Source organism: Cryptomeria japonica, chromosome 4 (assembly GCF_030272615.1).
Source record: "Cryptomeria japonica chromosome 4, Sugi_1.0, whole genome shotgun sequence".
Lineage (NCBI taxonomy): Eukaryota > Viridiplantae > Streptophyta > Pinopsida > Cupressales > Cupressaceae > Cryptomeria > Cryptomeria japonica.
In genome coordinates, this window is record NC_081408.1 from 600,298,662 (window position 1) to 600,323,957 (window position 25,296).

At 38.3% G+C, this 25,296-nt stretch overlaps 2 protein-coding genes across 4 annotated transcripts in view; both read left to right on the forward strand.

Moving 5' to 3' along the window:
- The first annotated feature begins 968 nt into the window (after nucleotides 1-968).
- LOC131061079 (AT-hook motif nuclear-localized protein 10) overlaps nucleotides 969-25,296 on the forward strand; it is an 81,048-nt gene continuing 56,720 nt past the window's right edge. Inside the window, exons 1-2 of one of the 2 annotated variants that reach the window (XM_057994583.2) lie at nucleotides 969-2,818; nucleotides 3,443-3,510. In XM_057994583.2, the coding sequence (XP_057850566.1) occupies nucleotides 2,383-2,818; nucleotides 3,443-3,510 (504 nt within the window). In that variant the 5' untranslated portion in view covers nucleotides 969-2,382. The remainder of the gene's footprint in view (nucleotides 2,819-3,442; nucleotides 3,511-25,296) is intronic. The other variant, XM_057994584.2, reaches the window with a different exon arrangement.
- On the forward strand, nucleotides 11,007-13,944 carry LOC131079003 (uncharacterized). 2 transcript variants are annotated; one of them, XM_059219973.1, is made up of 4 exons: nucleotides 11,007-11,083; nucleotides 11,308-12,510; nucleotides 12,624-13,322; nucleotides 13,438-13,944. In XM_059219973.1, the coding sequence occupies exons 3-4, from the start codon at nucleotides 13,173-13,175 to the stop codon at nucleotides 13,819-13,821; spliced, it is 534 nt and encodes a 177-aa protein (XP_059075956.1). In that variant the 5' UTR covers nucleotides 11,007-11,083; nucleotides 11,308-12,510; nucleotides 12,624-13,172; the 3' UTR covers nucleotides 13,822-13,944. The 2 variants fall into 2 exon arrangements, with proteins under 2 accessions (XP_059075956.1, XP_057872855.2); XM_058016872.2 differs by lacking the exon at nucleotides 11,007-11,083 and having other exon boundaries at nucleotides 11,307-13,322.

The following is a 25,296-nucleotide window of genomic DNA, read 5'->3' on the forward strand; positions in this document are numbered from 1 at the left end:
AAAAGTCTTGAAGGAAAGTGTACCACAACCCTCACTTTAGCTAACCCTAAAGGTACCCTAGATCACCTTTAATATTTATATCAAAAATAATTTTAAAAACCTTTAGGAGGCATATTCAAGGAATAACTAAAATGCTTAGAATGTTTGTTGTTTAGTCTATTAATAAATATCTATTTTAATATAAAGGTTTACATATTAAATCATGATAACATATATTTTAAATGAATATTTTTGTAATATTTTAATATAAAGGTTTACATATTAAATCATGATAACATATATTTTAAATGAATATTTTTGTAATAGAGACATTTCAAAAAGGTGTGTTTCTTACTCAATTTAATTTAAGACATAAATAAATAAAAGAAATATATTTCTTCTTCAATTCAATTTTCATTAATAGAAGTTGAATGCAATTAAATAAGAACAAATTTATGTTAATTTATATAATTTATTTTTAAAGTGACATCATGCTTAGGTTGCATAGCATATGTAAAAGGGCACGTTTCCTAAAAATCAATGAACAAACGACATATTGTGAGGTAGAATATTCTTAAAGCTAATAAGATCAAAGTATTTTTCGTGTTCTTTCTGTTCTTCCTTCTTCAAGAAAATCCTGTCGCATAATTGAGACAAATATGTGACATCCTACCATATCCATTGATGTATGTTTGATATTTAAACAACAACAATATTCAACGACGATATTAGAAGTTACAACCATATAAAACAACTTCACTATAAAAGATCTATCTCCTCATTAGACTTGATAATACTAATAACCCTTCCCAACACATGTCCCACTCTAACCTCAAAGTACAAAGGAAAACCTTTGGGGTCTACTACATCATCATCATCAAGGTTCCCCATCAGCATCAAGGCAAAGTTGCAAAGTTGCAAAGCTATGGGTTGCTTTGAGAGGTTTTGGAGGGTACTTCAAAGGCCTAAAAAGGTTAAAAAAGTGAAAGTAACATAAAAAAATCTCTCTTACTTCTTTTGGGAATATAAAAAAATAAAAATGAAAATACCAAAAAACATCGCACAATGTGATTTAAAATAAAGAAAATGTATTGGAAAAATGAGATAGGAAAAAGGATAAAAAGTGGAGGCGTTAGAAATTATGTATTTTTTTTATTTATTTAATTTCCATCGCCCAAAACAACATTTTTGCCTGTTTCTTCGAGCAGTTTCTGATGGAAAAAAGCCAGTGTGCACAGCAATGTCTCATGTCCTTAGCTGTTGGTTACATGATTGTGAGAGATAGGAGCTCATCCATATTCAAAAGGAGCTACACTGATGCTGTTTCAGTTTCAGAGGCTGCTATTCTCTGCTTCTAGCTGCCTACACTGACAAGTAAGGCCTGGTTTTAAAAAAAAAAAACTTATATTCGAGTTTACATGTTTCATATGACTGTGGGGCAACATCGAGAGATTTTGAAAAAAAAAATTGCAAAAAATTGTTCTTCCTGGAACTCCATTTTCCATCAGGGCTCTTGGCCTTACTGGAAATGCATTTGGCATGCACTTCATAAGGTCTTATCCTGTGACCTTGGACTTTTTTCTCTTCCTTTCTATTTGTTTTCTAGCACAAAGTTTTACCCCACAGTGCCCTGGGATTTGAACCAGCTACCTGCTTACGTGCATCAAGGAAATAATAGAGTCTAGCTGGAAAGGATTAATGGCATTTTGTTTTGGCTGAGGTACAAGTAGGAGGAGGAGGAGGAGGAGGAGGAGGAGGAGGAAGGATTGTTTTTAAAACGAGAAGGTGGAGTGAGTTTCTAGTTTGAGGTTGAAGTGGGGTTTATGGTATGAACTAATTTTTAGGTATTGTCTGGTGCTCTGCTGTGGTTAGGCAGTTTGGTGGTGTTTATACGGGGTTACACATTTTCGGAGTGTTGTGTGCCTTGGACATTTTGAATTTTTGACGGTGATACTTTTGGGTATTTGGAGGTGGTGATTTTGGGCAACTTTGGTGGTGCTATGTTGATGAGCATTATGATGATGATGAGATTTTTAACATTTTGACAGTGCTCCATTTTATTCAATTTTGGCGTTGCCTTTAGGCTGTGCATTTTGGTGGTGCTCTGGTAGCTTTGGCATATCAGTGTTCCAACTCAGTCATTTTGGTTCTGCCCTGATGTTTGGTGTTTTGATGGGTTTTGAACGGAGAAATTGTTTTGTAAAATGTTGAAGCTTAAAACCGGATGCCATTTTCTTTCGGGAGTTTATTCATGCTGGTGTTAGAGCTTGGAATCTAAGTTGTGTTCTACAGACAGTATTTTTAAGAAGTTTCTTTTTGACTCTAGTTCCTTTGCAGCGGGCAAGGCCTTTTGGGGTATTCAAGTGTTTCAGAGACTGGCGGTTGGGTATTTGACATCTATGCATGGAAGGGAGAGAATCAATGGGCTTGCCTCCGTCTTCTGCCACAACAGCAGGTTCTGATTCCTTTCCTGCTGTTTCTCAGAGAGTGGGTCATGTGAGTGGTGGCTTGCACGTGGGGATGGCTCCTGCAATACGGCCTCATTCGAGTGTAGGTGTCACAATTGCGGCAAATCCAAATAATTCTAGCTCTCCTCCATACCATACAGATCCATCCACGGCAATTGTGGCACATGGAATAAATGCGAGCATGAGCACAGGTTTACAGAGAATGGAGCCGGGTAAAAGAAAGAGAGGCAGGCCCAGGAAGTATGGGCCTGATGGGAGTATGGCATTAGCTTTAACCCCTATCTCTTCAACTTCAAACTTCTCACCGTCTGAGAAACGGGGTAGAGGGCGGCCACCTGGGTCAGGAAAAAAGCAGCAATTGGCTGCACTAGGTACATTTCTAAGCACTTTCTTGTCATTTCAAATGTCATTTCATACTTATTTAAAGTTCACATTTGTGCTGGGACTCTTTCTTTTTTAGGTCTTTTTAGTGTTTAAAAAATATGGAAACCCTAGGTACTGCTGCTGAATCATTGATAGACATCAATTTGTGAGAAGTTAGAACATGCAACTTGTAAACATAGCTATTCAGTAGATTCAGGAGTCGTGTTTTCTTTGATGAATAACCTAAGGTGTCAGCTCTGTAGGATGACAAATGTTAAGCCTATTACTTTGAAGTTTGTACTTACTGGGGCTCATATTATTTAAATGGTGAGGTGCTAATTTTTTATTTATTATGTTCTTTACTCCAGTTTGCTTTGAAACGATTTTTTTGCTCTGGGAAATATTCAACCATTGATTTACTTCTTACAATCCTCTTTATTGATTGGTCGAATTTTAGCATGTTGGTTAATCAACTAAACAGGAATGTTTTAAACTGTATTCCCGGTGATGGTATGATGATTCTTTCTTGTTGCTTGTTACTACTCCCTTTAAGAGAGGTTTGCCTCCATTTAGAGATGTACTCTCATGCTCTCTCCTTATAGGCTTTCTTCTGTAAAATTTATGCTTACCAGGGGAATGGATGGCAGGCTCAGCGGGAGTGGGATTCACTCCACATGTCATCACCATAGCATCAGGAGAGGTATGTGAATTCCTTACATGTTAACTGGTTATTTCCGTTCTATTATTTTGAGTCTTAGTAGTTTTGAAACTGAGTTATATAATTCTCAGTAACAGGACATGGCTTTGATGGGAACATGTTTGGACTCTACACATTCTCACCATGCTTTGAAATATGAATTCATATTCCAGCATCTAACTGTACTATTTTAATTTAAAATAGATTATATTTGAGATTGACTTCATATACATCATTATGCTGTAATGAGTTTTTGAGTTAGTTTTTTTGCATTGTTTTCTGATGACTATTTTATGATTATTGCTTTTGGTTTGTGTCGATACATGTAAATTTTTTTCTGGCATTATCAGGATTAATGCCTACACATTACTTGTTTTTTATTTTTCCTAAGTTTTGCATCTATTATGTGATCCATGTCTATCCATTCTATTTTCCAAAACTACTGTGAAATACAAATCTCAAGCCTGAAGGAAAGAGCCAAGCATCTACAAATTGCTTTTTTGAACGTGCTCAGGGTTGGACTTTTATATATTGTTCCACTTCTTTCCTTACTATGTTTGAAGAGATTGAGAAGGAAACATTCTAAATGGAAACTATGCCTTTTAAGATATTTGCTTAACTGTTTGATTCCTACAGGTTCAAATGTCTCAAATCTCTGGCTCTGTAAAATAAATGATTTGATATATGTTACATGAACCTTTTACTCCAATTTTCTTAGAAATTATATTTGCTTCACAATTGAATTAATGTCTTTTAGTCGATGCCTGTTTCAGTAGTTATAAATGATAGATTATGCATCATAATTATATGCAGATTTAATACACTCAAACTCAAACCTTTTACATGTATGAAGTGTTGGGAAACTCTGATTAAATTTTGCTTCGTAAACTTATATAAATATTCAGAGGATTCTCATGGTTGTAATTATTGTTGCATTTTCCTGTAATGATTGACTCTCAAAGAGAGTGTCCCTGAAACAACTCCTCTTATTTGTTCCTCACGAACATTTATCTTGCATTTCTGATGAATGCACTTTCTTAGCATTCTGGAACATTTTAGATGTTTTCAAACTCACCTGTTTCTATATTGACTTTGAATGGCTCTTGCAAGTTAGGAGAAGCAAGAATGGGCACATGACTAATTTTTTTTTTCTGAAGCATCAAAAGAACATATTCATGTTCCCTACTTCAGTGGAAACTCTTACGCCTGCTATGATGGAGGAAGCGCTAAATTTCTTCATGTACTTGACTTTCCAGGAAAGCTCCATGTATTTGTTGTGCCCTTTGGTGTGGACCAATTTGTAATAGTTCAACTTTTGTTAGATCCACTCTTAATCCTCCTCCTCCAACTACATTCTCTAAATGGACTAGTGATTGCTCTGCAAGCTCGCATTCCATTACGTTAGACAAAGGCTATTTTCTTGCAACACTTGCAAAACTTGCTTCAAATGGGTTAAATGTGATCCACAAGTAGCACTAAAAATCAATATATCTTGTGTAACCCAAGACTGCAGGACATCTTGGGGATGAAAGGAGAGGACAGGGACAGGGCCGAAATGTCCCCTTCCTGTGCCTTTTCAACAACAAAAATTTGGGGAGTTTTCTAACCGTGCTTTGCAGTGGACTTTCCTTCATTGCAAAACCATTAAAGGGGATGTCTTGCTGCCCTGAGAACATTGATGTTTGGAATCTCTTGACTGTCCCAGGGATGTCCAGATGATTGTGAATACGACATGCAATTTTTAAGGAAAAGAAATTTGAGTTATCATTCATGGATGCAACAAGGTTGCATCAAACTCATTAAGACCTGACAAATTGTGTAGATGGGATAGCTAGTTAAAGAGAAATAGGTTCAACACAAGAAAAATGTTTCTAGGTTTGGAGAAATGGATGAAAATAAGTGTTCTATTAGAAAGTTTTTATTTATTTATATATGTATTGGCAGATGGTTTAGAGGAAAATTTATAACAAATTTATGATTTGAAGATGACTTTTGCTTGTTGAATTGAGGCTTTGGAAGACTATATCTTAGTTTCAAATAATGTGTGTTAGGAAAAGTGACAAAACAGATGCTTTTTGATAGGAACAACAGGATTTGAGGGAGATGGTCGGGTTTTATTGAGATGCTCTTTGTGTTATCATGGATGTTTGATGTTATTTGATTTCAGCTCCTTTGATTTTGTTTAAAATGATATACACACTCTGAGACTCTTATACTTGTCGCCTAGCCATCCCTAAATTCTAGGAAATGCACATGCACATATGCATGTGCACACACGCATGCACACACATGCAAGCAAGCGTGCACACATACATGCATGCATAGACACACACGCCCATGTGCATGCACACATACATTGTCTTGGACCTTTGAATATATTGTTCATCGATCTCATAAGTTGGCTTAAGTTGGCTTGTTGGTGAAAACATTGTGCTCTTGAAAGAGAACCAGCAAGTTTAAGTCCATGCACACATGCATGCACACACACACACACACATTGTCTTGGTACTTAATCTCATGAGCTGGCTTAAGTTGGCTTGTTGGTGAAAAACTTGTGCTCTTGAAAGAGAGCCTGCAAGTTTAAATCCTGCAGGTGGTAGGACATTTATGACTTGTATTGATGTAGGGGGTAGGATATGTATGCCTTTTATTGAAGCATAATTAGGTACGTCCTTCAACCCTAGTGGAAGTATAAGGTAGTCCCATATGCTATAACTTATAAGCCATCCACAAGCCAGGTTGCCTAACCTTGTGGACTATAAAATGATTCCATTTCTATTTCCATTAAAGTAACTGGTGTATTAGACAAGCCAAAAGGAAGGACCAATCACACACACAAACCTTGATTTGTTTTGTGTGTTGTCTTCCATATGCACTCCTTAATACATTGTGTATTGGTTTGACAAGTCATTTATCATGGTGAGGGGATTCTTGTTCTTGATGGGGATCATTTTCAATGCACTATAGTCTATGCACATCTTCCAAGAGCCATCCTTATCTATGTATGATGACCATAGGTGAGCCACATTAGTAAAGTACCTGGGTGAATGTCCCCTTGCTCCAACAAGTTTGAAGTTTTCTCTTTGTTTCATTATTGTCCAAAAATGATTATTTGGACAAGGCTTGTACAAGGCAATCTTGGGTAGAGGATATTCAGGTAACAAATGGATCTTTAGCTCTACCTCCCTTTTGTTGGCAAATCTTTGGGAGAGCAGAACTCTTGTTGAAAACAATCTAAAAGCTTATCTAAGTATTTGAACCTCTTGTTATTGTAGTCAATCTTTAGAAAGTTCTAGCTCATCATCTTTCCTATCCTCAAAAAGATGCAAATAACGTTTCTTGTTTGCTTGCATGAATCCTTTGGCTGGGTTTGTGCTTACCATGGCAAGATTGGGCCTTCTTTTCCATGTCAATTGATGATATAGCTGACTTCATCTTTGACCAATTAGTACTTGTTTGCCCTCCTAATGTGGATGGCATCCTTGAGATACAAGAACTTCCAAACACATCTGTAAATCTGTGTCATGTCCCCATCTTTGACCCAAAAAGATAACAACAATGAACAATTGTGGGATCAAGACCTTGAACATCTATAGCGTATAGCTTAGAATGGATAGTTAGCTCTCAGGAAAATCGTGGAGTCTTATAAATAAGACATTTTTCCTTAGAAATATAAGGAATAAGAGTCATGATTAGTGACAAGCACTGATAATTAATAACAGAGAGTTGTTATAAGCCAAATCTGCGATTGGTCAACAGCATCGCTGATACTAGTCAATATACATAGATATCACAAGAGAAGCGATTGGTTAATGAGTCAATTACTATGAAGACAAGATCGATAGGGAACGATATGGAAAGACAATCGATGAATGAGGAATTGGTAATAGCTACTCCTAAGTGTCAACGGGAATGGTAGCTTCTATGAAGAATAAAAGCCAAGTAATCGATAATCATGAATATTGATCATACTTATGATGGTCAACAATTAATAGGTACTGGTATGATATGCTAAGACGTTGATAAGCATTGGTAAGTATCGATAAATATAAGTTGGAGACAATGATTAAGATGATGGCAATCAACTTATGACTGGGCAGCAATTACATTGATAATGATGTTAGATTATACAGCGATCATAGCCGATATGGATATGGAGGAACAGCAATTATGATACGATAATGACTAAGTCACGGGAGAAGGCAATTAACTATGATATCTAGCAAACCAAGGAGCGGGATTATTGTCATATTAACTAACGCACATTGATTATTTAAGAATATTACTATCGGCATCAATTAAGGAGGCTGTTATAGTTGATATCCGAAAAGGCGCATCTAGACAGCAATTTAGTATCTTCAGTAACAATAATATACAAGGAAAACTAAACGATTAGAGTGCAGCGATTGATAATTATCATGAATGAATGTGATTATCATTAGATAAAATCAGTTAAGAGTACAAGCTTCATCAATAACTCAAGAGGTGCAATCAGAATTGTTAGGAAGGGTGCGTTTGTCAAAGGACATGGGAAATGTCTTATCCCACGTAACCCCTCATTCAAGGATGGAGATATAAGAGACCAATCGTCATTCAAAAAGGGAATATATTATTTTTGGGGTTTTTATTACGAGTATCCAATTCGGCTTGGCTCATTGGAGCGTTAGTCTCTGTGGCCCTCTTGATTACATGCGTAGAAATTCACATCAGACATAACATTAGATCATGGTTGCAAGGAACACGTCCATATCTGACACCGCAGTTATATCACTGTAAGTGGTATTATATACCAGCCACTGCATGATATAAAGGATCCCAGTCAGTAACAACAATTGATATTGCTATAAGAAATATCATCTTACTTTTTACTACATAAGACACATCGATATATCAGGAAGAACACATTGCAGGTTGGAGTACCATAAATTGGCATATTTCATAAGATCTTATCAGACACAACTCTATTTTGTCATCCAATCTTTATCCCTTATCAAAATAGGTGAAAGGGAAAGTTTAAAATATATAATCGACTTGGCATTCATCTATGTTGATTGCAATAAGAAAAGCAAGCGATGTTAATGGATTCATACTATTGATTATATCATTCATGCTGTAATTGGATATTATGATCTTTGGTAAATTTAAGAAATGGGAGTAAATGTCTCTTAAGGACCGATAGCCTAAGAAGGGACATTACAATCTGTTAAATGGAATTTAATATTTTTCCAACTGTCCATCTCATCAACATAATTTGAATTAATACCAAATTTGATTGTAGATCTTTCTGATTATTTGGATTTTGACACACTACTTAACTCAAATCAGTGGATATGGTATTAAACCAAGCCTCTGAAGTGTTAACAACTTCATCCAAAATTAATTTGGAGCATAAGCTACGGTCAACAACCGCATTTACATTTGTCTTTTAGATTTGGGAAAAGCTTGCTCATATTTTCCCTTTTTGCTTTGTCTTAGCTGCATTGGTAGTGATGCAATCTGTGGCTCCATCTACATACCAATCATCCTCAACCTCCACTTCCTTCCCTTCCATATGCTGTGGACTTATTGTACTCTTTGCGATGGATATTAGGATGTGATTTGAGATGTAACTTCCAACATTTTTCCTTAGCATGCTCATCCTTAAAAATTTAAAACAATGATTGCAACGATGCTTTGGATTTTTGCAAGCATTTAACATGGTGACATTCATCTTACCTTTCCACCTACCCTCTACAAATGATTTGGATGGCTGTCTTTGCTCTTTAAGGTGGTTGATTCAATGACTGATTTTTTTAAGAGAATTCTCTTTCACCTTTTTTCTTCTTATTTAATGTTGTATTCTTGTACACAATGTCATCAAGACCTTTTGGGTGGTCAATGGAGATGAACTGTTGCCTTAATTGTTGATGGAAATGATTCATGTTGTTGGTGAAGAAGTTGTGATCGTCCAAATCTAACTGTCTATCAACTAGGTTGTCTACGAAAATATATAGTATAATCCTTCCACTTTTGACACGTCTAAGAAATTGCAATTTATTCTTTTGATTAATTTTGTGTCCAACTAGAGAATTTGTTTTAATAACCCTTTGAATTCATTCCAATTAGTTACAACTAACTTCTTTTTTGAAGAAAATGAAATAACTTTTAAACCAAGTTAGAGCATGACCCTCCATTTTGAGATGTCCCTTTGAATTCATTCCAATCAGTTACAACTAACTTCTTTTCTAAAGAAAATGAAAACTTTTAAACCAAGTTAGAGCATGACCCTCCATTTTGAGATGTGTAAAAGAGGTTTTCGATGTCTCACTAGCTTTATGCCCACTAAAGTAAGCATCCATTTGTCCACTATGCATCTACTTAACCTTGAAACGTATTAATTTCAACATTTGTGCCAACTTGAAAGGGTGTTGGTTGGGTTCTTTTACTATATACTTTCTTAGTCTTTCTTGGATTGCTTGTTTGCATCCATGAAGTCTTCTTGGTATTAGTCTTCTTCAATGCCTTCTGCTCCACGACAAGTTTCTTGACAAGAGCATGAACCAGTATGCCCATGGATGTATGATTATTTGATATGAGCTCTCGTTGTTTGATTAGGTTATTTTGAGATTTCATCAGATACTTTAGCTTGATTCTACCTTGGCAACTCTTTGTCCAAGCTTCTCTTCACCTTCTCTAGCAATCTTCCTCACTTCTTCATACCAGTTACTTGTAAAAATATTTACTGTGTTTAATTGCACATCTTCTTTTTTGGACCTTATCACCATTAGACAAGTCAGCACAGTCAGTTCCACAATATCCAAAGATTACACTGCTCCAATATCAATATGATCTGTGATTTCTCAAGTTCTTACCTATCACAAATTATGTATATATTCTGAGTTACCGGTTCTTGCCAAAAATGGCTGGGTCCTGGTCCTGGTCCGTGCCCAGTCCTGGTTCGAGCCTGGTTCGACCTGGGTCCCACTCGGGTCCTGCCCAGGCGACTTCCCTGTGGGTCCTGCGCAGGACCCACAGGGAACCCAGTCGCCTGGGCAGGACCTGGGTGGGACCCAGGTCGAACCCAGGATGACCCTGGTGAATCCAAGTCCGTGGGTTCCCAAGGACCCACAGGGAACCCAGTCGCCTGGGCAGGACCTGGGTGGGACCCAGGTTGAACCCAGGAGGACCCTGGTGAATCCAAGTCCGTGGGTTCCCAAAAACGGGGCCCACACAGGGAACCCAATCGCCTGGGCAGGACTCGGGTGGGACCCAGGTCGAACCCAGGAGGACCCGGGTGAATCCAAGTCCGTGGGTTCCCAAAAATGGGGCCCACGGGTTAGAAAACAAATTAAAACAATTAAAAAACAAAATTTTTAATCTTATTTTAACATCTAAACCCTAATCCACCCCTTTATGATGCATTTCATGCATCAAAACATGCATTCAACCCGTTCTCTACTTGCATTTTTGAAGATTTTTTCTCTACAATCAGGTTTCTTAGTTTTTGTATTTTTCTTTGAAGGTGACGACTACGAAGGTGTGAGACATGCATCAAAGGCATAGGAATCACTGGAGAAGGAAGATTTAGCCATTAAAGGTAAGTGAATCTGAATTTTTTTCAAGTTTTCAAGAATTTTTCCAAGTTTTTTTCAAATTTTCAAATTTTTTAAAAAAGTTTTTAAAAGTTTTTAAAAGTTTTTTTAATTTTTTTTAAAGAAGTCTTGTATAATTTTTTACACTTTGTATACATAGTATGGGGTTATAATACCAAAATTTTAATAATTTTTTTCAATAATGTTGTGCTTTCTCTTTTCATTTTAGGTGCATTATTCATATAATCATACATAATGGTTGGAACTGGAAGTGCAAGTGCAAGCTCTTGTTCAGTTGCAAATGTCCGAACTGAAAATACCCCCTTTAAAATTGATCAAGATTCACCACTTTGGCATTATACAACAATGATCAAGCCAGTGTCTGGTGGTGGGGGTTTTGTTTGGCAGTGCAACCATTGTGGCACTGAGTATACCAGCTCATACTTTTGAGTGAAAGGCCACCTTTGTTTCATCCTTGGGCGTGGAATAAAATTTTGTAAGGGATCAGATGGCAAGGGGCTGTCAAAAGCTCTAGTTTTGGGATATATTAGAGAACAAGAGGAAGCTGATAGGAGAAGTAGCAAAGCAAAGACTGATCATCCTCTTGTCCATCCAAGCTCAATGTCTCAGAGGCCTTCTAGTAGCATTGGCTCCACAAGACCAGCTGGTTCACATCCTTTCATGCAAAACCCACCAGTTGATGCAGTAGAGAATCAGAATGTTGTGGCTTCACGGAAAAGAGGCCCATTGGATTTTGCCTTAAAAAATGAACTGAGAGAGATTGCAGATTCCAAAATTGGACGTTGCCTTTATGGCAATGGGCTTCCTTTCAACCTTGTTAGATCACCTTACTTTCGGGACATGGTGCATACACTTTGCAATACACCTTCTGATTATGTTTGTCCAGGGTATGATAAGGTGAGAACCACCTTATTGGCAAAGGAGAAAGCATCGTAGAGTCACAGTTGAAGGTCATCAAAGAAACATGGCAGGAAACAGGTGTGACCATTGTTTCTGATGGATGGAAAGATTGTAAAAATAGGCCATTGATCAATGTTATAGCAGTGTGTCCTAAACGGGCAATGTTTTTGAAAGTAGTGGATTGTGAGGGGCAAGTGAAAGATGCAAGTTTCATTGCCAATATCTTGATAGAATGCATTGACATGGTGGGGGCTCAAAATGTTGTCCAAGTTGTAACTGACAATGCTAAAAAGTGTAGGGCAGCAGGGACTAGTGTGGAGGCTACATATGGTCACATCTTTTGGACACCATGCATAGTACACTCACTCAATTTAATCATGCAAAAGCTTGGCACACAAATTGATTGGGTGAAAAACCTGTATGCGGAGGGTGAGAGATTCAAATGTTTGTGACTAATCATCATATGTCACAAGCCATTTTCAGGACCTTCTCCAAGTTGGAGTTGTTGAAGGTAATTTATAATTACTAATTTTAAATTTTATTTTTTAATTTTTTAGTTTTAAATTTGTATTTTTTATAGACTTACATTTGATATATGTTGTGTATTTTGTTATGTCATGTTAGGTTGCTGAAACACGATTTACATCTCACACGCTCGTCTTAAGACGACTATTGAAGGTGCGAGACGCCTTGAGTTCTATGGTCATTAACAACTTGTGGAGTGTATGGAAGCAGTCCCACACATAAAGAGCTCTAAAACTAAGAGCATTGATCCTTAGTGAGAAATGGTGGGATGATGTGGAATATGTTTTGAATTTCACTGAGCCCATCATGAGCATGATCAGTTATGCTGATACTGATCGCCCATGTTTGGGTGAGATTTATGATGGCATGGATTGCATGGTGGAAAAAATAAAAGAAGTAATAAATAGAAAAGAAAATGACCCAACGGAAACATTTTTCAAAGTTGTGCAGAAAATTGTTGTTGACCGTTGGAACAAGATGACCACCCCATTACATCTCTTAGCATTTGCTTTGATGCCAAAATTTTATAGTGCAGAGATGCTTCCAACACCAAGGAGGGTGCCGCCATATAGAGATGCATAGGTTGCTTTTGGCAATAGGGCTGCCTTTAAAAAGATATATCAAGATGAGGAGACAAGAAATATTGTCATGAGGGAGTTTGGCCAATTTGTATCTGCAAAAAGTCATGATGTTGTAGCTCTTAATGCTAGATATGGGATGGATGCTGATGAGTGGTGGTATGTACATGGTCAAGGCTCCGTTTACTTGCAGCCTCTTGCAATTAAACTTAACTCCCAAGTATGTATCTTTTTATTTTTTATTTTTATAGTTTTCCAATTCCATTTGATGCTATCATATTTTTATTTTATAATTCTAATTTATAAATTTCTAATTATGTTTTAACTTTTAACAGGTTGCAAGTTCTTCTTCAGCTGAGCGGAATTGGAGTACATACTCCTTCATCCACTCAGTCAAACGTAATCGTTTGGGTGCAAAGAAAGCTACGGATTTGGTCTACGTACACTCCAACCTTCGTTTGTTGTCACATAAGGACCCTGGATATAGTGAGGGTGTAACAAGGAATTGGGATCTAGCCCCTGAGTGTGCTGATTTAGATGCTACAGTTGCACAACTTTGCCAAGTCTCTATAGACGAGGTAGTTATGGAATTTGAGAGAGACATAGCTAGTGGGAGTGGCATTCCATTTGATATTGGTTCAATTGATGCTGAATTTGAACCACTTGATGACCTTGGGCTTGGGTTGGATGCTTCAGATGAAGATGAATATGGAATTTAAATCCCATAGATGGCTTGTAATTTGAATGTTTAACTTTATACTTTATTGTGTCATGACATTTTCACATTTTGAAACTTGAAACTTGAATATTATCTTTTTTGCAAATTATGAATATGATATTACATTTATGATTTATGATATATCAATATCAGAATATTTATTGGCATTGGCAATTTTGGATTTATGATTTATGATTTATGATTTATCTGTTATCATTTATGTATCATTGTATGGGAAAGTTTAAGTTACATTGTATGTTTCATATTTTTATGTTTGAACTGTGAACATATATAATTTTGATGTTTGAAGTTTGAACGTATATATATATATAAAAAAAAAATTAAAAAAAAATAAAAAAAAATATATATATATATATATATATATATATATATGTACGGACAAACCCATACCCATACCCAATTTTTTTTTTTTTTTTTTGCCAAATCTGCGAATCCGTACCCGAATCCGAACCGGAACCGGTAACTTAGTATATATTCAATACTGTTCCTAATTATATATATTCAATACTGTGATTTCTCAACCTTCAAATGATATCAAATTGAATGTAATTAATGAAAGATTTACCGTGATTAATTTGCTGAAAAAGAAACATGAGACAACAATAACATGGTTCAAATTCAAATACTAATATCCACAAAAATGATTTTAACCTGGAAAACTAGTGTGGGGAAAACCAATTTGGAAGTGTCTATTGATCACTTCTCCTCCTTTAAAATCAGGGTTATTTGTAAGAGCACAACATGGAATGCTTACAACAATACATTTTCGTTAAACTTTCCTCAAGTCTTTGTTACCTCAGACCTGCCTCAACATAAAAACAACTGCATTGATTCACTAGTCGCTTGCTACACTGTCATTATATTTCATTTGGACTTTCCCTTTTCCTTTAACAAGTGTTGGAGCTGTGCTTTCATGCACTAAGGGACCTCAATTAGTTGGAATGTGGAAGAAGTTTTTTTGCTCTTTCTCAGCTTGTTGTCAGATTCAGACAAGACTACCACTTGCAGGATGAAAGTGCCATTGACATAAACACATCTGCCCATATCATAGATATAAGCACTATCCTGCAAAATCACCATTGTTACAAGCAATGCTGTCCCTTGTACAAACATAATCACCAGTTTACAGGGACAAAGACCACCTTAGTGGTTTTGTCATACAACAGAAAAAACACCTGTTTGTTTCTTACTTTGATGAACTGCCTGGTTTTTGGCTGATGGATGATGTTTCCTTGATTCTTATGGATCAACAAAAGCCTGGCTTATGTTCATATGATCCTGATACCAAATCTGGAAGACTATAATGTACTTATTGCAAAGAATCACTGAAAGCAACAAGTGACAGAGATGATGTGATCTCAATGTATGTCATCAAACAATCATCCAACTGAATTGGCCATCCCATGATGATGTTTGAATATGAACACGTGGATATGAACTTGCCAATGTTGGAAAGCAAGAGACATTGGCCTTAAGATATTGACCTGAAGATATAGAAGATGAAGTTTTTGAAACTGGATTAAGAGTCATAGAAGCCAAAGAACCAATGGATATCTTTGTGGGAGGAGGAGGAGCATCAATTGGAGCCTCACTGCCATCACAACTATGAATACCTATCAAATAATCGGGCCATTCTTTTGCATTATTATCATATGGTAGGTTATTACAAGCATAGTTGAACTACTCGCGACTCAGCTCGACTCGCCAAGCCCCTGGGAAAAAAACTCGGCGAAAACTCGAGAAAAACTCGGCAACTTAAAAACACGCTTAAACTTAGTAAAAAATGCATTTTTTTTGCAAAATTTAATGAGAAGATGCATCCAATGAGTCAATAAATGATAACACAAAAGAAACAAGCTGATTCTAGATATATTTAAATGCAAAGTGTCTACAAAATCGCATCCTCATGAGGAATGCTGATGGCTGGAAGCCTGGAAGCAAAATAGTAAATTACTAAATAGTTTTTGTAAAAACAAAAGTAAATACATCATTACAAATTACAATTACAACTTCCTCTTCCCAGCTCTAGCAAAAACTTGGGGAGAGGTAGAACTAGAGGGTCTAGACTGTCTAGTCATATAAGTCTGCTGTGGGACTGGGCGTGACTGTGCCTCCTCGCTCGGTATGGTTGATTGAGACTCATCCTCCATCTTGGATGAAGCTATGTCTCCTCCTGCTTCTGGCACTGGCAATTCATCCTCATCCTCATCCTCATCCTCCTCAATGTCATCCAGCCTGAAACCAAATCCACCCCCCTCCTCCATAGCCTGCCTCTCCAAATCAGTGATGTCAGTGTCGGAAAATAATGGAGGCTGCTCCTGTGATGCCCAATCGCTGTAAGGATCTATATCATCCAAGTCAATTGGACCACCTTCTAGTTCCTCTACCTTCCTTATGCGCAATCGAAGATTATATTGCACGTAGACAAGGTCATTGAGCCGTTTCTGTGCTAACTTGCTCCTCTTCTTCGTGTGTATTGCTTCAAACAAGCTCCAATTGCGTTTACAATTGGATGAACTGCAAGGCTGACATAAGACGGGCAAAGTTTTTGAGATGTGGGGTGTTTCCACCCCAATTTTGCCACCAAGCATTTGCAAAATAAATAAAATGGAAAAGTTAGTAAGCAAAGAGAAGAGAAAACATAATTTATCAATCATTTTAGTGTTTAGATCCCAAAATCCAAATGGCAAATGTTATACTTGGGGTTTGAGTGGTTCTTCCTCTCCTAGCCAGCTCTGAAGAGAATAGCTTACCCCTCCCTCCCTCATAATTTTGGAGCTCACTCACAATGAGGTCTCTCTCCTCAACATCGGGTACCATCCTCTCAATGCATGTACTGAGGCCCTCCATGACTTCTCCATTTGAATCTAAGTAAGAACCCCCGAACCTAAAACGAGGGTTGAGGAAGTACCCTGCTGCATGAATGGGTTGGTGGAGCTGATTGTTCCACCCCATATCAACAATTTCCCAAATGGGATCAAATTTGAGCCTATCCCCCTTGTAGTAATTTTTGATAGACTCCTTGGCCCTATCCATGGCCTCATAAAGATATCCCATTGGGGTTTTATCCCCATCCACTAAGCGAAGAACTCGAACCAAGGGCTCTGACACCTACAATTGAAAAATACAAATTACAAAAAGATCAAAATTTAAATAATGAAGTTACAAATTAGTAATGAGAGACTTGAATCAAGAATAACTAAAATTTAAAAATTAAAGTTTTGAAGTAAGTTAGTAACAACCTTCACAATCTCTGCAGCCCTTTGTGCAAATTGGCTGTCAAAGACTATGCATGTGACAGCCTCTCCTTCAAGCTTCTTTGAATAAGGTGAGATAAGCCATTCTCCACTCACAAACATTTGTTTCAAAGAAGTCAATGCAGCAAGAATGCTTTGCAACGTCAAGAAAATCATTGCAAACCTTGTGACACCAGCTCTCACCAAATCTTTCCCTTGAGTGTATTGTCTCATCAAATTTAGGACCCAAGGGCGATTGTAAATATGTTTGGTGATCCTCCTTGCATCTTCCACAACTGGAGTCACCCACTCAAGTTTTCCTATGTCCTCCAAAAGAAGGTCAAGGACATGTGCTGCACAAGGTGTCCAAAAAAGAGTGGGGAGCCTCTCTTGGAGGATTCTTCCTGCAAAAGAAGAATTTATTCTTAAGAAATATGCAACCAAGTAAAACAAAGCCCACAACAAATGAAAATATTGCTAATGCCTAAAGGTGATAATTCAAAAGGATTCTACCTACCGACACATATGCTGCTGCATTATCTGTGATGATTTGCACCACATTCTCTACCCCACCTCCATGATGACATGCTCCAACATTCCAACCAATGTTTTTCCATTTTTCACCTTGCTGGAGGCATCAACAGATTTCAAGAACACTACATTGTCCTTGCAAGTGACCAAAAAATTGATGATGGTGCGGTTCTTGCCATCTGTCCACCCATCAGAAAGAATGGTACAGCCATAATCTGCCCATTAAACTTTTTGATCCTCCATCACTTCTCTTGCCCTAGCAACTGCATTTGTGAGCAACCTGTAAGTGCAAAGTGAAATTAGGTCTTAGTACACAATTTTGATTTAATAAACAAGAAATCTAAAAAATAATTAAAAGGGAAATCAAGTGGACTATGTAGTAATTTACTAACCTCCCACTCAAATCCCTGCGAGAAGTGGCCTTGTACCCCTTTCCTGAAACTGTCATAGCAGTCACCAAATTCAGCCAATAAACATTCTCTGCTAGATTGAATGCAATGTTGTTGAAGTACCAAAAATCAACAACTGCAATGTCAGTTTTCTCATGTACCTCCTTATTCCATCCAGTGGCCTCTAATGATGGTTGTGCTCCAAGTGTGTTCCTGGGCACAAAATAATCACCTATCGACCTTGATTGTTGTGATGGAAGTGGAACAATGCCAGGTACTCTACTAGAGGAAGCAGAAGCAATGAGCGAGGTGATGGTGGGTTTGCGGATACGTGGGCCACGCCGAGAGCCCACTATGCTCTCAAGTGCTTCTTCTTCCTCTTCAAGGTCGATAGAAACACCTTGAGATTCAGCTATCGCTGATCTCATGGCTAGCTTTGCCCTCTCCCTTTGCAATTTCTTCTCTTCCCCAGCTGCAAGTAGGGCATTCATTTGTCTTTTTATTTTTTCACTGGTCCCAGGGCATGCTCTAGCATCATGCCTATCTATTCCTGCAAGGTGGTATTTGAGGCAGTTGATGCCTCCATGAAGTATTCTCTCACAATTTATACATCTAATTTATACCTCCATGCCCCATCTCTAGCACCTCTAGGACGGGCGCCTATATATCCAGATGGGCATGGATCTAGTGGCCATTGCTCCCTTGCCATAATTAATGCTTACTTAACCTACACATACAGAGTGAAAAAAAAAAATTACATTTTAGTTAAACAATTTAGCACTAAGCAAACTATCTACATTAGTTTAAATAAATTTAGACATCATTCGAAGTTTTTTTTAAAAAAAAAATAGGGTTTGAATTTTTTTTTGAAAACTAGATTCTTCAAAAAAATTGTGAAAATTCAACAAAACTTGTGTTAAATCTTGTGTAAATAACTTAGAAATGATTTAGACTACCTAGGAATCATTTGTAATCAATCTAAATGCAACAAAAAATAAACAAATTGTTATAAAAAAGCATAGAAAAAAAAAAAAAAAAAAAAAAACTTACCTGGGAATCTGATTTTCCCTTCAAACCCCCTTCAAATCCCCTTCAAATCCACTTGGAATCACCCAATAATCACTCCAAATCACCTTGCAAGCCCTTCCAAGTGAGTTTCTTGCTTCTCAGCCCAAAACTATATCGAAAAACAAAAAATGACTGTATTTTTTGCCGTTTTCGGCTGTTATGCTAACGCGGGCGAGTTTTTGGCAAAAACTCGGCAAAAACTCGGCGAGTTTTCTTGGCGAGTAGAAGTCATTATAACTCGCCAGGTCCAAAAACTCGACGAGTTTTTGTCACTCGCCGGGTTTTCGGCGAGTGTGTCATCTATGATCACAATTATCAAGGGCCATGAGGTTGTCTGTCGTTTAGGGATGGAGAGTGATGTGGGTCTCCAAAGATCTCCCAAATTTTGATTTAAAGATAGTGCTTGGGCACTCAATATGTGAGATAGAACACTGTGTCAAAATCAACACTACTAGTAGTCAATCAAAGGACATGATCATTCAAATGTGCCTATCAAATTTGTAAAATGGGACTCACAAAACAAGCTTGCAATATCTATCAAGCGCTCGATGTGCCAAATTTGGAAGACTATTATTTACCTCCTACAAGAATCACTTGATGCAACAAGTGATGGAGATGATGTGATTTCAATGTGTGATCCAACTAAAGTGATCATCTCATGACGATGTTTCCACACAAGATGTTTGATGCTTGGAGATAAATCTGTAAATGTTGGAAAGCAAGAGTCCTTAGCTTCACGATATTGACTTGAAGATAGAGGGCAAGTAATGATGACAGTACGGATGGAAGTAGTGACGGAGAGTCCAAAACCGTACAAGCCCTCCGTAGGGATATGATGCGGATGATGAGGGAGTTAAAGGCCGACAAGGAGAATGGCAAAGAGGGTAAAGAACTCTGGTGTACCGACTGCAAGGCAAAAGGTCACACTAAGGGAACATGCCCACCAAAATCTTTTTGCGACATCTGTCAAGTGCTGGGACATTTCATCGAGGAATGCCTGTACAAACTAAAAATACAGAGCATACAAGTGCTCATCACCCAATCGGAGCAAACTGCTTCGTGAGCCACACCACCCAAACCAACAAACTATGATGCTTCACCAGGGGGATATCGCAACATCCAATGAGGGAATAATTGGTCCAATACCAACACGCCAAGGAGTAAAAAGGTTGTGTACCCCGATCCTCATACGGAGAAAGAAAGGCTTCAAGAGGCAAAGTCTGATGTTGAACGGGCGATGGCAGAGGAACAATAGGCCTCACATAACGCTGCCAATACTCCACTTTGATCAGGGTCCGAAAAAACCATAATCAAACAAATGTTGCAAGCCACCATACCTGTACAGGTATCTGATCTTTTGCCAACAATGCCACAATTGAGGATGGCTCTTACAAATGTGGTTGGTGACAACACTGTCGACTAGGAACAACCTCAGATGGCAACAAAACCATCTGGCACGAACCCCATGACAGAACCACTTGGCACGTCTGCCACGGACCCCATGTTGCTCATTGTGAGTATTGGTCGGAAGCCAACCAAGGTGGAAATGGAGATAATGGGACAGAAGGTGGTGAACACAATCGTGGACGGCAGCTCCGGGGTGAACGTACTGCAAGAGGAGACATGGAGGGGTCTAAGCAAACCAACCCTCTGGCCACTAACATTCCACCTTGTTTGTGCGGACCAACATGACATCAAGCCCCTTGGAATGCCATGGCACAAAAGGTTGTGGTTGGCACGCAACATTTCTTTCTTGACTTCGTGGTCATACCATTGGAGAGGAAAGCGTACAACACTCTCCTCGAAAGGGGTTGGCTGATTATGGCCAAGGCAAATCACAGCTGGAAGAGAAATACACTCTCCATCAAGAATGAAGGCCGCAAGTATGTGATTGACCTACGAAATTAGGCGGTAAGCGAGGAACTAGTATCAGCTGATTCTGACTCGGATGACTTGCATAATTGGGAATGGGGCTCATTAGATGGCAGGAAAAAGATGGAACCCAACGACGAAGGGGTATTAGAATTGGAGGGATGCTCGGAGGACGAGACTAGTTCCTTGGCCGGACTCTTCCATTGGCAGATGGAAGACTACGAAGTGTTTCACCCTGATTGCCACATGCTACAAATATGTGAGATTGAGTAGTCAGGTGATGGTACGGAGAATACAACCTTCCCTTTTGAGTACGGGGAGTACCGTGAGGGTGTCGCATGGGTGGATGATACACCTGCGCACCGGTTTGAACGGGATAAAGCCATCAAGTACAAAGAATCCAATGTGAAGAAAGTCAATTTGGGGAGCAATAGCAATCCAAAGGTGATCTTGGTTGGGGACGATTGGAACCCTATATTGAAAGCAGCAACGTTTAAAATTTTTTTGGAATACAAGGATGTGTTCGCATGGATGTATAGCGACTTGAAGGGAATACCCCTCGTACTTGGTGCCCAACCTGTATGGAGAAGGCTGAACAGAATGAATAAGAATTACGTGACAAAGAAGAAACGAAGAAATTGAGAAGATGCTAGAGGTTGGCATCATCTTTAAGGTTGAAACTAGCGATTGGGTCTCCCCAATCGTTATCTCCCTAAAGAAAGAAGCAAATCAGATCAAGATATGTGTGGATTTTCATTGCCTAAATGCTGTAACCATTAAAGATCCCTTCCCAATCCCGTTCATGGACAACATCTTGGAGGAGGTGGCCGGCCTCGAGATATACTCATTTTTGGATGGATTTTTTTGATATAACTAGATTAGCATTGCAGAGGAAGATAAGCTTAAACAACATTTATAGGGGAGGATAGAGTATATGCGTACAATCGGATGCCCTTTGGCCTGTGTAATGCTCCAGTCACCTTCCAGCGGATCATATTGCACATTTTGGACGAGATGTTTGTGGGAAGTTTCAAGGCATTCCTCGATGACTGGTCTATCTACAATAAACAGGAAACCCATTTGAATGCACTCGGGGAGTGCATGGAGAGATGTTGGCGGGCCCGATTGGCCCTGAACCCCAAGAAGTGCCGATTCATGGTACCACAAGGTAAGCTACTGGGGCACATTGTGTGCAAGGAAGGGTTGGAGACGGACCTCGATAAGGTAGGAGTTATTGTGAACATGGAGAATTCGGTGGATGTCATGGGAGTAAAATCCTTTCTTGGACATATTGGCTACTATAGAAGATTTTTCAAGAGTTTTGCTCAAGTCTCTTGTCCTTTGGACAAACTCATGAGAAAAGGTGAACCGTTCAAGTGGGGAACGAAACAAGAAGAAGTTTTTAAGGAATTAAAATCCTGACTAGTGAGTACACCAATCCTAGCGTACCCTGACTGGGACAAAGACTTCCATGTTCATGTCGACGCCTCCAACTAATGCCATCGGTGCCACTCTGGCACAAGTGGGCGTACAGGGATTGGATCACCCCATTTTCTTCACTAGTCGATTGCTTTCCAAGGTCAAATGAAACTATAACATGATGGAGAGGGAGGCACTTGGAATGGTGTACTTCGTACAGAAGTTCCGCCATTATCTCCTCGCAACACCATTCACCTTTTATGTGGACCATCAGGCCTTGATGTATTTGGTGAATAAACCAATAATCCAAGGACGGGTAAGCTGATGGTTGTTATTGCTTCAGGATTTCACCTTCACTATCATAGTACGGCTGGGGAAGAGCCATGTCATCGCCGACCAGTTGTCAAGAGTCAAGTCCGGTGAACCCGCGGAAGGGGTAAATGAATATTTCCCAGATGCCCATTTGTTCCAAATAGCAGTGTTGCTGCCATGGTATGAGAATATCGGGTATATCTGTCCACTTCAACATTTCCACGGGACATGTTGCCAGGGGAGCGACGTAAGTTGGCATTAAAGAGCAAAACCTTCCAGCTGATCAATGGCCTATTGTACAAGATGGGACTTGACCAGATCTTGCGCAGATGCGTGATGGAGGAGGAAATTCCGAGTGTACTAAAAGAAGTTCATGACGTACTTGCAGGAGGCCACATGGGACTTGATGCTACCACACAGAAGGTACTATTGGCAGGGCTGTGGCCAACCTTGCATAATGATACATAGACAATATTCATAAAGTAATTAATAGAACATCATAAAATCATACAGGCCAAAAAAGATGTCTTTATTGCATTTAGTAATGGATATACAATCAACACCCCCTTATCCCGATACAGTGACAAACTATATACTCTTCGGTCGGTTGGCGGGAATGCCAATTGCCAAAACTACCAACTACCTTCGGAAAATTACCCATTACATGCCAGTTTTTGCTAACAACTAAGTTTTATTTAATGACGACATAATTGCCTTCTACAAAGGTGAATCTTCTAAATCTGAATTAGGAGTCCTAAGACAAAGAACTAAGAAATATCTCTAGAGGAGGAGAAGGAGCATCAAAAGAAGGCCTCATTGTCATTACAAGTATCAAAACCTGCCAAATAATCAAGCTACTCTCTATATCATCATCATATGGTAGGTTATCACAATCATTAGGGGGCACAAGATTGTCCATAATAGGATCATCTAGGAATTGAGTGTGATGTGGATCTCCAAAGATCTCCTAAATTTTGAACCAAAGGATGGATGGGCACTCAATCTGTGAGATAGGACACAATGTCAAAATCAACAATACTATGAGTCAATCCAAGGACATGATCATTCTTGATTCCCCATTCTAGCGTTGGATTAGGTGTACCTAGTTCAAGGACAAGTCCATAGAGATTTGTTCAACGTGATTATGGAAGGATGAATTAAAAAACCCATGATTTTACAATTGTAGATTCCTCATAGACTTATTAGAGATCAAAACATGTAAAATTGGAATCTTTATAGCATAAGAAATGGTTCCATATTTTGCAAATGATCTAATGTTCAGGACAAAACAAAAAAATTGACTTAAAACTAAAATAATAGGCACTTGGAGTAAAATTAGGAAAAACCAAATTGGTTGCAAAGCATGCAGAATGAGCTGTTAGACACCCATTTTTTTGCAAAAAATTGATATCATATGCCCATGTTATGCTTTGTGTAAAGAAATCTCCCCTTAGGAAAGAAAAAAAGGCATAACATTGTTTTAGCAAAGCTTAGTGAGGTGGTGTTGTTGGGGGCGGCACAGCCATAGGGTATAGCTCCTTTTGGTTGGGGGTGACCATTGGACCACGAGCTTCTTGTCCTAAAGTGCTAAGATGGTAGCTCCTAGTCAATGTTATGATTGGGGGTCCCAAAATCTTGTTTTTAAATCCATTGACCTAGCTAATGTTAGCCTTGTTCTTGATGGCAAATTTGGTTGCAATTTTTTTCTTTTGACGATCGTACTGTATAATGTTGAGCCTAGTAGAGGAATATTCCTTGGTACAATTTGCATAGCAATGGAGGACAAAAGTGTATGATTGTATGTGTTCATATAGTCCTAGAAATTTCTCTTCTGATTTTTTTATAAAACCCCAAAAATTCATTTTTTCACAAACCTCAAAAGGCTCAATTTTTTTCAGCACCAAACCCTATCAAGTTTTATATGTCTATAGGTTTTTGCTTTGAGTTCAATGTTGTGGTCCATTTGGCACTAGGATGCACCATTTGAAAGCTCTTGGTCAAAACTCTCCACAAAGAGGGAAGAAAATTTTAGATCTAGAGCTTTGATGCCATGTAAGAGATGTTGATCAACCTCATAGGAGCCAAGGATCACTTATAACCTTAATAACCTTTGACACAAAAGAAAAGCGATGGAAATGCCATTAAGCCAGATAATTTATGAGATGCAAAAATGAAACTAGTACAATATACAATGAAGAAACCCATGTTATGAAGACAAGGATGAAACCCTAAGATAAACTAAGATTATGACAAGTGTCTTAATCCTATGATCTGAGACACAAAAAGTATACGAGTTAAGTAAGCTTAAGTATGCAAGTGTGAATAAGATATAATAACAAACTAGTTAGATAATAGATTATGGTCACACCTACAGATGGTCGTCAATGATGCTTGTGTGAGGAGTATTTTCATTTTTGCAAATTATGAATATGAGGTATTTAAATATTTCTATTTTTTGGCAATTATGAGCATCACCATTCTTATATATATATATATATGCGGAAAAAAATTGCCTACTGCTGTACCCGGTTCTGGTTCCAGTACCCACACCTGTACCTGAATTGGCAACTTAGGTTTTAAGATTTGGAATCTTAATGCTGAAAATTGTTTATACTAAAAAAAGAGGGA

Bases quoted from the DNA above. Each gene is read 5' to 3' on its own strand.
- LOC131079003 (XM_059219973.1), top strand. From the start codon at position 13,173: ATGAGGGAGTTTGGCCAATTTGTATCTGCAAAAAGTCATGATGTTGTA. The intron at 13,323-13,437 runs GTATGTATCTTT...AACTTTTAACAG, and splicing joins CAATTAAACTTAACTCCCAA to GTTGCAAGTTCTTCTTCAGC.